Genomic DNA, 12,974 nt, shown 5'->3' with positions numbered 1-12,974 from the left:
GTCTTGTTCAAATTCATGAAACAGAGTTTGGTCACTCACCAGGTTAATTCTGGTAACAAACAAACAAACAAACAAACAAAAAAAAGGATGGATATTCTTTTCCATGTAAAACATGGAAGTCTCTCAAAATCTTGTAATTTGATTGCTTAAAACACTTACGGATAAATTGCAGCTGTTCTCTTAGAATTCTGTAACATACCTTACTTGACTTGTGGTCCACATTAAAAGTGGCAATTGCATCCTCTGTTTTCTTCCTCCCAGATTTGGTTATTACATATTCAGCAAGTTTGTTTGCCAAATAGGTCTTTCCGGTACCACTCGGTCCTGAGAGTATAATTCTGTGATGCTCCATCAACAAGTTAAAGTACCTTTGGGTAATTGGTTTAGGAATCAGTGTATCAAAAACAAAACTGTCCAAACTATTTTCTTCTACCCCTGAAAGAAGAAACAAAAGAAAGAGCATGACTTACTGTTCTACATAAGCTAGAATTTAAAATATCATGCTAAACAGCAACAGCATTGTTAGTCATAGGAATAGAGTCCTTGCAAAATAATTTCCAGGTATTTCTATCCCACAAATATGTGCTGCCATTTCAAGGAAGAAAATGTATCAGTAATATGGGAGAGTGAACATCTAAACAAAAGCAAGCTGTTTCTTTTTCTTCAGACTTCACTCCACTGTCTACTTCTTGTTTTCACTTATGTTTCCAGAGAGAAATGGAAGCATTATAAATGCTATCATCACATCTTTTATTGAAGATGATTATCTTTGTTAAGAATAAATGTGAAGATTATACATATACACACATATATATATATATATATATATTCCAATGCCTTGTGTAGTACCTGATAACTGAATGTTACTGAAAAAAAAATATATGCCATATATATATATGTGTGTGTGTGTTCTTTCTTTTACTTTCTCTTCTCCCCATCTCTTATTCTCTTCTATCTCTCATTATGCATCCTAGTTGTGCAACCACTTAAGCTTTTGAAGAATACAAATTGTTATGTTTGGCAAGGAATTAAGAAAGGAGTAACAGGGCCGGGCGCGGTGGCTCAAGCCTGTAATCCCAGCACTTTGGGAGGCCGAGACGGGCGGATCACGAGGTCAGGAGATCGAGACCATCCTGGTTAACATGGTGAAACCCCGTCTCTACTAAAAAATACAAAAAACTAGCCGGGCGAGGTGGCGGGCGCCTGTAGTCCCAGCTACTCGGGAGGCGGAGGCAGGAGAATGGCGTGAACCCGGGAGGCGGAGCTTGCAGTGAGCTGAGATCCGGCCACTGCACTCCAGCCTGGGCGGCAGAGCGAGACTCCGTCTCAAAAAAAAAAAAAAAAAAAAAAAAAAAAAAAAGAAAGGAGTAACAGTATCTCCTTTTATGAACCCAATTGCCTTCATCATAAAATCAAATATTGACAAATTCCTCTATTAATTCACAGTTTATACAGATGTATCCTGATTCTTTAACATAAATAAACAAGGAATTATGAAGACAAAGATGCTTCAGATATTACATTAGCCTATAATTAATCACATCATCTAAAGCAAAGAAAATTCTCAGAACCTTCCATCCTTGATTCTTAACTTCTATTCCCTATTCCTGGGGGGTATTTATTAGGTACACATATTTTAAAATCAGAGATATATCAATGAATATATTACTTTGGAATATACACTAAATGTTTTGAATCCTTCTGTAATGAAAGATGATAATGAAGAAAATCCAGAAATTTGAAATTCCTAAATCACATTCCTTTTTGTGAGTCTTGAATCTTCAAATCCCAGAACCCAAAGAACTTAATTTCCTTAGATTCTAGTGTTTTTAGTAGGATTGTAGTATTTAATAGTTTTGGTATGAAATGAGTCATATTGATTTTTAAAATACTATAGAATTTTCAAATAGAAAAATTTAAAGGGAAACTGGCCAAAAAGGGGCAGGGGAGAGAATAAAATGTTGCTAAAAATTATATTTCTGCCTTTCTTTTCATTTTCATTTTTACCTTTGAGGTTCACAGTGATGATGTTATTATCTCCAACAAGGTATCCACAAGGCAGCAATTCAGGCACTTCTAGGTTATGGGATCTAATTAAGTCTCCTATACAGTAGCTAGCAATGCAGTCAGAGCTCAGACCAAGGCTAGTGGATGTATCAATTCGGAATACATATTCCTACAATGGTACACACAAAAAATAAAGTCAAAACAGAGGTTCAACTCATCTACAACAAATACATAACTCACAGGGATATAGAGCTAGTTGTCAAGAATATTAGAAATGTATAATATAAGAACTGTTAATATCAAATAGCACAAAGAGAAAGCTTTCCTTATTTGAGGAGAAGAAAAGAAGATGTGTCTATGCTATCGAAGTTAAGGGAAACAATTAAACATATTTGAAAATTAATATTAGAGTGTCTTGCACAACATACCTTAAAGAGACGTCTTATTACACCATCTAAGACATCCCACTTAGTTTTTCCACTAACACCAATGGATCCTATCAAATATGCCTGAGACTTCTGATCCTAAATAAGAACAAAATAAAGTAAGATAAAATCCAACCGTGTATCTTTTTTATTACTATGTTTTCTACTAAAATTAGTTAATATAGTTGTTGTTAAGACTAAACTATTTATTAAGCCTATGGCTTCTATAGCAATAGACATACATGGTGGATTATATAAAATAAAACATATTTCAACCAACTAACCAACTAAACAAATAAAGTGACAGCAATAGCAACAGCAACAAGAAAGAAAGAGATGAGATAAAGCAGCATGTCAAGGAAAACTGATTCATGACCTGTTCTATAGAAGGCAAAGGTGAAGGAATCTGAAAGAATATTCTTGCATTATAAAGAGGTGGATACCTTCGTAAAGAGAAGCAGCTTGGTAGGAGGGAAATGGTGATAGAGACAGAACAGAACCATGTTATATGAATTCTAGAACTTTATCTTACTATTTTGTGATCTTATCTTTGGTAAGTCCAAAACTCAGTTGTTTTATTAATTTTAATATAGAATCCAATTCTCACTTTAAAATATGTTACCTATGATAATATAAGGCATTTGTATACCTACAAAACAGGTTCCATTTTGATTTTGTCAGAAGTTCTCTGTTTAAAAGACCTTGCCAGAGAAACCTACAGGATTTGTTTTATCAAGTAAGCAATTATTTTATAATAAAAATAATGGTTCCAAATCTATCTTTTTTGTAGGATGGGATTTTGAGAAGTTTCTACATATGTTAGAAAGGTAAATAATTCTGAATTTTTAGTCTATCTAGAGCCTCTATTATGATGACCAGAAATGGTTAATGAAATAGTGATTATGATTCCAGTAGATACAATTAGATATTTGACATATAATCCTGGTTCTAGTCACCAAGTATGTTATCATTAAGGGGTGGTAGAATAATCACTGAGTCATGGGTTAGAAGATATGGATTCTATAACACATAATACCTACCACCTAATTAAGAAATGTGACCTTAGGTAAATCACTTAACTGGCTCAGACCCTCAATTTCTTAATCTGTAATATTTAGCACCATAAGGGTAAATGGTTATCACCATTATTCAGGTATAATCTGAGTTAGAATCTAATACCTTTTGCAGAATAAGTTGAGAAATCCACAGCTGACAATTGTGATTTTTGTTACTATTGTTAAGAAATGATATTTGTGTCTCCTCAAAATCCATACATCGAAGCCCTGACTTCCAAAGTGATGGTATTAGGAGATGAGGTCTTTGGGAGGTAATTGGGATTAAATGAGATCATAATGGTGGGATTTTCATGATGGGATTACTGGGTAAAGTAAACAATTTGGGATTTGTAGCCTTTCTCTCTTCCTACCTACAGACACCGAGGTGAGACTGTGTGAGGACACAGCAGGAATTCCACCACTTGCAATGCAAAAAGAGAGCCCTCGCCAGGAACCAAATCAGCTAGCCCCTTGATCTCGGAATTGCTAGCCTCCAAAACTGTGAGAAAATAAATTTCTGTTGTTTAGGCCATCTAGTCTGTTATTTTATTATGGAAGTCTAGGTAGAATAAGACAACTACTTTCATGGAAGCTTTTTTAGAAAAAAAATGCTCAAAGGCACTGTCTGTTAGAATTACTGTGAACAGGAAATCTTACTTTTCAGTGTATTTATAACCCAGTTAAAATTACTGCTTATGCAATACCTTATAAAAAGCTGCTTTTAAATTGAAGTTCGTTTATGTTTCACTAAGAGTATTACTGTCTCTCACATAAAGACCCACTTGGGAAAAGTAGGTATACATCTGCAGCTCAAGCAGAAAGCTGATGGCATTGGAATCCTTGGAACATTGACTCAAGGTAAGAATTCACAAGTGCTATCTTATTTTTCAAACTTAAGTACTTCATTTTGAAATTCTAAAGAATTTTTATTTGCTTGATGCAAAAAAAGTTGGATACTTAGAAATTTGTATTTTTGGCCACTCAACTAAAATTTTAACTTAAATTTGTTTGTTTTGTTTTAAGAAAGGGTTAGAGTCAGAATGACATTGCCAATTTGAAGGCAACATTTTAATGCAAATGTTGGACCTTGCTTAAATAGACAAGTAACATCAATGGAATTTGTCCTACTGAGTTCAGTAGAATATGTGTCTTTCTAATTTCTAGAATATTCACTTAGCTTACAGTCTTCCCTTTGTATAAATACCATGTTGACAGCTCTAGTGACATGTTACCATACATAATAAACATTACCTATAACCAATAAGTGAAACCAACAGAATATGTCAGACAAGACGTTTGTCAAAGAAATAACTATTTTTTTAAAAGTTTTAGAAATGAAGGGCTGTTAATATTGTTTCAGTGAATGAATGTGAGGTACATGTAACACATATTTCTACCTCTATGATGATGTCATCTCTTTATGGTCCCTTTCATGTTTAGATGACATATTAAGCTAATGCCAATCCACAATTGTTGTAGGATATTTACCAGATCAAACATTCACATATAAAATACATTTGACTCACGGTAATTCTCCCTGTTAGTATTAAAGAGTTTAAGATTAAAGAAGTACCTTTGCTCGACCATAGCCCTTGCTTATGGAGACTATAATTTTCACACTGCGGCCATCTTTATGTCCAGTTGCATCACCAGCATCATCTAGCAAAATATCTATCAAATTTTAAAAGAAAAACATACACAAAAGAGTAACATTAGCTCAGATTTGTTTACTGTCATTCTTTTCTCCCTCATAGTTTTATATCTTTCAATGGGATTTGCTTCCCATTCTAGCCTAACTGGTTTGAAAAACCTCGGCTTTCAAGAAGATGAATTACTGTGGTTGGGCTAAAGTTTCAATCTAAGAATTTATTTCTGCTTGTAAAGATCTTCACTCAAGTGTTGGGCCACTCACTGCATGTAGATGAGGAAATAAGAGGTTTCTTTTTCTATTACACATAGGTCTGAGTAATACCTGAATAATATTTAGTCACCATTATAACCATGACAATCTGACAAGCCATCTGATTTTTCTATCCAATCTAAAATATCCAAGCTCAATATCCATGTAATTTATAAATGCAAAGGTGCTGAAATTGACTGTCAACTGAAATTATTTTCAAGCATTTGACATAGCCAGCTATATAACTACTCACCTTATCTTTATAATTATTAGGTACTGTTATTGACTTTCAACCGTGGCATTATACTGGCATTATGATTGCTCTCCTGAATCCTTTATGCTAATAGTTTCAAAACCAAAATAGTATTTCGATTAATCAGCTAAGAGTTACAGAACCATGATAAAGCTAGCTAACCTTTAAAATATCAGCCTTTAAATGGTAATTAAAGATTAACTTTCAAAATACATTATACCAGATTAATTTCCAATTTGGAGAATTAAGGCAAACTATCACAAATATATGGTTTCCTTTAATAACAATACTATCATAGAACCATGCTTAATATTAAGACACTGTTCTGTGGATAAATGAAACTCCCTTATATGCTAAAGAGCACATGTTCCTGGTGAAAAGAGGACTCAACTGCTCTGACAATACATTTATAGAAAAAAATGTTATGACTATAGCATCATAGAAATCAACACTGTAATAAGATGGCTTCCAAAAATAGAATCATTTCTATTATCTTAATAATTAAGCATATGTAATTTTGAAGGTAAGCAATAAAAATACTCTAAGATCATAACAATTAAAAGCAACTTTCAGAGCTTGAGAACTTTCAGAACTTTTAGAGCTTTGCAATAAATTTTTAAATCATCAAAGATAATCTCCAGCACTGGAGTTTAATTATTTTCCCAAGTTCACATCTTAATAGTCTTTCACCTTTTCACCTACTCCACTCAAAAATAAAACTCTTCCTTAAGTGTCATTTTAATTACCTTGCTCCTTTTTTAGAAGTTTAGAGTGGTTTACCATTGGCTGTTCACATCTAGACTTCTGGTAGTTCATGATCAAATTACTTTAGTACTTGTCTTAATTACTTATAAATGCTCAAAAATATTTGACTAATATTTATTAAGCATAAATGGTATCAGAAATTTTGCTGTGTATTGGGAATGAATACCAAGATGAGAAAGAAAGAGAATTCATTGGTTTTTTTGGAGTATGTATTTCAGAATAGGTTATGCACTCTGCTAATATAAACTGGACAATGAAATAGAAACTAATTGAAGGGAGCCTGCTCTACATAGATAGGTCATCCTGGAAGGCTTCCTTGAAGAAGTGGTATTTGGAGGTAAGACCAGAAGGCTGAGGAATGCTAGACAAGTGAAGAACCAGGGAAAAAGATTCAGTCAACAAAAACAAGTGCAAAACCCTGAGATGTGTGAGCTGGGTATGTTAAAGGAACAGAAAGATGTTTGGGGTAGCAGGACTGTAGAGACAAGGGGAGGGTGAGGAGTGGTATGAAATGATGTGGATGGAAATAAGTAAGGACCAAATCACACATGGCTAAGTAGTCCATGGCAAAGGAGGTTGGCCTGATTGTTGATCCACATAAGCTGCTTAAATTTGCTTTGTAATATGTTATTCATTTCATGTCATATTTGCTTCTAAAAACTACACTTATAATATGAAATTTCTCCTGACAATAGTAGGATAAATATTTACCAAAGATGAGTGAATAACTATTCCTTGCTTTTATTATGTGGCTATTTAAAGCAAAATTAACATAATAGTGAAAAGTCCAGGTCCTGGATTCATCCAAGCCAGGGTTTGATTATTAGTTCTGCTGCTTACTAGTTTCATGATCTTGAACAAATTGTTATAGTCACTTTCCTAAGTCTTGGTTTCCTCAGCTGTAAAACAGGGCTTAAACAGCACCTTTCTGGTAGAGTTATTGAGAACATAAAAGATAATGCTTTTAAAGCACTTCATCCTCAGTGTTTACTAAGTTTTGCTTTTCTAACTATTATTTCTGTTTATTCTAACTGCTTCTATTGACTGTGGGCAGGTCACATCATGACTCTGAATCTCCCCAGTTCAGAATATATTGACAGGATGGTCACCTGATGAAACAACTCCAGGAAAAACTGCAAATTTGATGTGAGAGGCTTCTGTAGTTTTGTTTGTTTGTTTTTGTTTTGTTTTTTACTAGAAAATAAGTCATGGTCCTCTGTCTATATTTTGAAGAAAGAATTAAGGAGGTCTGCCATTCTGGCTATAATTAAGTAAAATTCTGGCCCCAAACTGAAGACTTCTCAAACGTCTGTCTTTACTGGACGCATGGAACATGCAATTAATATTTCAGGAACTAGATATTTGCCAATTATCCTCTCTCCTGCCTACTTTCTTTTGCTTAAGATTAATCATGAAACCTAGAAAGTCTCTCTGTTAAAAAGCCCCAGCATAAAGGCAGTTTTGATTTCCAAGTGTTGAACCCACTACACAAGAGTGAAAGTAATGAAAACAATATTCTAGTTGTGTGATTTAATTTTTTTTTAGTTCAGACATAAGTATCACTACTGAAAAATAATTAAGGAAATAAGATATATTAAAAATAACTTAGGGAATGGGTAAAAATAAAGGTATTAAAAAAAGTAAAACTTGGCTTCTCCCAAAAATTGCCTTAAATTATTAAACATGGCCATCAATGTGTTAAGCCCAATAAACATAGAAATTGTAAATGTAAACTCTCTGATTTTATATTTATCTTTATGAGTTCTATTTTTCCTAGACATTAAGTTTTTTTATGTATGTCTTTTTTCTAAACCACCTTCAGTATTAAACTTGCCTCCTTCAAATCTTACCATATTTTCATAAAATAAAACAGAATTATATAAAAGGCAGTGAAATCCTACCATTAGTCTGACCTCTAAGGTACTGGCCCTTGTCTTTCACTAGGAGCCAAGCCTAGGAATCCAGAAATGCATTGGTTACTATGAGATGTAGATCTTACTTCACTTCTCTGTCAGGTCCATCAGCAACAAGCCAACATACAGGATGTTGTTCAGAACTGTCAGATTCTATACATTTAAACATTCGGGTTCTTTCTTTGTAGGATATTTTATTGAGTGTGGATAATAATACTTTATGTACAATTTACACACTCAAATTACCATCCACTTCCATAGTCTTATTTTACCTAATGATCTATAAGTTCATTTAAGTCTGAAATTTCTTGCTTTATACTTGACTTCTGACATACTTAATGCTTATTCTCAGAATTTATTTTCTTCCTCTGATCCCCACCAGAAGTTTATAAAATTTGTTTTCTTAAAGTACAGGGAGTGCCCACTTGTCTTTTACATATAAGATGAAGGCCATTATTTTATATTACGAAGAGCAGCCATAATAGCAGAATTTTTAACATTCTGCCTTTTTAGAAGAGGTGTGATTCATCGGAAATGTAATCAATATCAGCATGCCATGTCATTTCCCTTCTCCTTCTCCTTTTGTATTTTAATATGATTTAAGGCAAGCAGTGTACTGTCTCCATTCTATAATGGAATCTAATGTTGGCTAGGAACATACATATTATTGGTTTCCAAGCGTCATCTGGTGGCCGTGCTTTACAATTACCACAGATCCTTATGTAAATATTCCCTAGACTAAATTCTCTATCCTTGAAGTGATTCTCCTCAATGAACTGTTCCACAGAAACAGCTACATTTTATGCTTGAATGGTTCATCAGATATTAAGACGACATTAGTCATATGCTTCTATTTGCAATCAAATCAAAACTGTACCCTTGTTCCATCACTAATACTGTGTTCTTTTTGTTTGTTGGAAATTTAATAGAGCTGCAGACTGGGTGACAGAGTAGCATTATGTTCTGTCAGGGCAGTATCATGCAGGGTCATCGAGTCAAATTTAGCAAATAAAGCCTGCTACACTTACAAATGGGTTTTGCACACTTAAAACAATAAAATTGTATCGGGTTATTATTATTATATCCATAAGTACTAATTATCATCTCTGAGAGTATTATTTCTTCATCATCGTAATCATGGAGAAAGTACTTCCTAAGGAAAAGTGATTTCTTAAAAATATTATGAAGACCATATCTCTAAGATTGACTTTTGGATAGAGAATGTGCTTTTAAAATTATAACTAAGTAAGCTAGATTTATAAGATCAAAATAGGACTATTTCTGAGAATTAGAGTATTAACATTTTAATTTAAGAGTATGTAAAGTTCTCCAAATTCCAGTCTTCCCACCCATTAACTTATGGGCATGCTGTGATTCAGCAAGCATGTGCACTAAATTACCTGAGGTAACAGCCTCCGTGATGTTCAAATTATTTAGAGAAAGTCCTAATGACTGCCTGGAAGATGAAGAGGAGGTGCTGCTTGAGGATTCTGATGGTGGCCGAGTAGGCTTAGCTGTGTTACCAGTTTCTGCCTTCAACCGGTCATTTTCAGCCTTCAGTATTTCAATTTCATTCTGTCATGAAGATGGAAAACATGAAAAAAATTGAGTTGGTTTGATTGAGAAAATAGCCCTGAGTCTTTTATCTAGTTAATTAGCTTGTTTGTTAAACAAAACATGTGGTAATATATTAAATAAACAAATATATGAAATAGGATTTCCTTCCCAAGAAGGAAATTTAACCCTTTTCTCTGTCAATCCAACCATTAGACATTTTTATCTTTTTTTTTTGACTAAAGCATGTGTTTGAGAATTTTTCCAGGACTTGGTCTCATTTGAATTAAGAAAAATATGATGGAATCGTTCGTAACACTTCTCATTTTAAAGGTGATGTTAAAATCTTATAAGCATATCATGCCATTTGTAATATTATTATAAATCTGTGGACAGTTGAAAAACAGAGCAAAACAAAAATAATGTAAATAAGGTGATTTAAAATCACTCCAGAATCATATCTAACATCTGAAAAAGGTTTTTTTTTTCCTTCCAATTGGGACACTAAGCTCATAAAAAACAACAAAAGCCTTTAGATGAACATATACAGTGGCAGATGAATCTGCTTAGCAATGAGCTTTTCTTATTTCAGTCACCTGTGGTACCAAGTGATTACTGGTATACAATAATACAATGAAAACTTAGTCTGAGCACAGACTGGTTCTGAATTTAGCCTTTAGATGTTTTTTTAAAAAAATACAAAAGCTTTACTTTTACAGATGGCATTCCAAATCACTTTGACTTCCATATTCAGAAAGCTTGTGTTGAATTTCTGCAGTTTCCTCATTACTTTTGTATTTCAATAGAAAACTGGTGAAAGTATGTGAAAATCAGATTTCAAAAGAACAGGCAAAAAAGTCAAAATCAAAGTAAATGATGGAAAAGTGAAGCAGCAAGAATTGCAGTAGCTTCTGTAAAAACTTAGCTCTCAACCTGAATCCAATCACAAGTACAGTATCCTGAATGGTTCTTGAATACAACTTGCCAGTTTTCACTCCCACTTCCAAACTTGGATTTGACAAAATTCTCAATTCAGTACTAAGAAATGAGTTGCAAAGACTGAATAAACAGAGTACATTTCTAAGGTGGGTTTCCAAGCAGAATTTGTTCTGTGTTAACCAAAAGAACAGAATAAGCAGCATTTTTTTTTTAATTTGTTTGTTTCTCCATTTTATTCCTTGAAAGTACTTCAGCACCAACCTGCATCCGGTTCATGGCTTCCCGGATCTGATCAAGATGATGAGCAGAGCTGAGGGCCTCCAGCCGAATATCTGTTAATTTTAATTCCTTTTCTCTGAGCTCGCTCTTCAGCTGCAGAATTATCTCTGCCTCAGCTTCTGTGCATTCACAGATCCTGAAGAAGGAAACAAACAAAATCAGTGGTCTGGGGAAGCCAGATGATTAAGAAAAGCACTGCCTCTTTTAAAGGCTGAACTGCAATATTATCCAGCAGGTACAGATACGGTGTGCTGCTGGCAAAACCTAGAGAAAAGGAGAAAGAGTTTTACAAACAGTTATGCATTCACAGGTTCAAAACGCAAATAGCTTTTTCTTTTAATCGTTTTTTTTTTTCTATTTTTTAAAGTTTAAAAACAGTCTTACCAGGTATAAAGTGATCCTAAAAATGCTTTTATTGGTGATATTTATAGGCAGAAAAGTCATAGATTACTACATTTCATTTCAACATTTTCAAGGGACTTAAACCTCTGTTTGCAACATGTGACTATACTTTTATAAAAGCAGTTATTACATTCTTAAAATGTTGATTTCTTTTGTAAAATTGTGCAAAAAAAAGTTCTGAAACAATACTGCCTTTAAGTTAGCATAAAAATCCAATATAAATATTGTAGAAAATAAATTAGAGAGATTACTTTTGGCCATTTAATAATAGGTGAGTTATATAACCTTCCTATTCGGCTCAGCTGATTTAGGAGATCACAGCTAAATCACAGGTTTCAACCCCTACTAGCAGGCTAGCTGAGGGCTGTTTGAAGGAAACACATTGTATCCTTGTGTTGTTTTATTGTTTTGTGGACAGCTTTGCAGGAAATTTGCCAAAAAAATTGTCTTATATTAACTAACATATTTTCCATTTAAAATCTGAGAACTAGTTTACTGGCCACAAAATGACAGTGATATGTTCTTCCTTTCAGCATAAATGATAAAATTATGTAGGCAAAGCACAGTGGCCCTGTTCTATATGAGTTCTATGCTAGTTGTTGTCATGAGCATACAAGGATATTAGATTTAAATAGTAAACAACACAGATAATTATCTCACCAGAACACTTTTCTATATTTGAAATGTGTTCATTCTTGTACAGTAGTCCCCCACAATTAGAGTTTATCCACAATTTTAGTTTCTGTGGTTTAAGTTACCTATAGTCAAATATGGTCCAAAAATATTACAGTATTTTGGGCTGGGTGCAGTGGCTTGCACCTATAATCCCAGCACTTTGGGAGGCCGAGGTAGGTGAATCACTTGAGGTCAGGGGTTCGAGACCAGCCTGGCCAACATGGTGAAACCCTGTCTCTACTAAAAATACAAAAAATTAGCCAGGTGTGGTGGTGCACACCTGTAATCCCAGCTACTCAGGAGGTTGAGACAGAAGAATCGCTTGAACTCGGGAGGCAGAGGTTACAGGGAGCTGAGATCTTGACATTGCACTCCAGCTTGGGTGACAGAGTGAGACTTTGTTTCAAAAAAAAAAAAAATTACAGTATTTTGAGGAAGATAGAGACCACATTAATATAACTATTATCACAAAATATTGTTGTAATTGTTATATTATTGCTGTTAATCACTTATTGTGCCTAATTTTTAAATTAAATTTTATCATATGTAGGTATACATGTATAGGAAAAAAAAAACAGTATACATAGGGCTCGGTACTATCTATGGTTTCAGGCATCCACTGGGGATGCCTGAAAGTGTCCCTGGTGGATAAGCTGGGGGCTACTGTACTACCAAAAAGTGGGCTATCATAAAAATGCTAGGTTAGATTAACTAATAGAATCAAAGAAAACTGGATTGCAGGTTGATTTTAGGAAACCAAATTTTAGTTGAAAAAACAGAAAGAGAAGGTATTTATTGTTGAAATGC

General features: G+C 33.9%; 1 protein-coding gene across 8 annotated transcripts in view; it reads right to left on the bottom strand.

Annotated features, from left to right (window-relative positions):
• The window catches only part of NAV3 (neuron navigator 3), a 905,452-nt gene that overhangs the window by 23,388 nt on the left and 869,090 nt on the right, over nt 1–12,974 (bottom strand). For all 8 annotated transcript variants that reach the window (XM_008004102.3, XM_008004100.3, XM_008004096.3 and 5 more), the window contains 6 exons: nt 11,073–11,226; nt 9,719–9,893; nt 5,061–5,158; nt 2,436–2,531; nt 2,008–2,176; nt 200–435 (listed from right to left, as the gene is read on the bottom strand). In XM_008004102.3, the coding sequence (XP_008002293.3) occupies nt 200–435; nt 2,008–2,176; nt 2,436–2,531; nt 5,061–5,158; nt 9,719–9,893; nt 11,073–11,226 (928 nt within the window). The remainder of the gene's footprint in view (nt 1–199; nt 436–2,007; nt 2,177–2,435; nt 2,532–5,060; nt 5,159–9,718; nt 9,894–11,072; nt 11,227–12,974) is intronic.

This window comes from Chlorocebus sabaeus, chromosome 11, assembly GCF_047675955.1.
Source record: "Chlorocebus sabaeus isolate Y175 chromosome 11, mChlSab1.0.hap1, whole genome shotgun sequence".
NCBI classification, from domain to species: Eukaryota; Metazoa; Chordata; class Mammalia; order Primates; family Cercopithecidae; genus Chlorocebus; species Chlorocebus sabaeus.
Note: the sequence above shows the minus strand (reverse complement) of the source record. Positions and strands in the feature narration are given on the sequence as shown.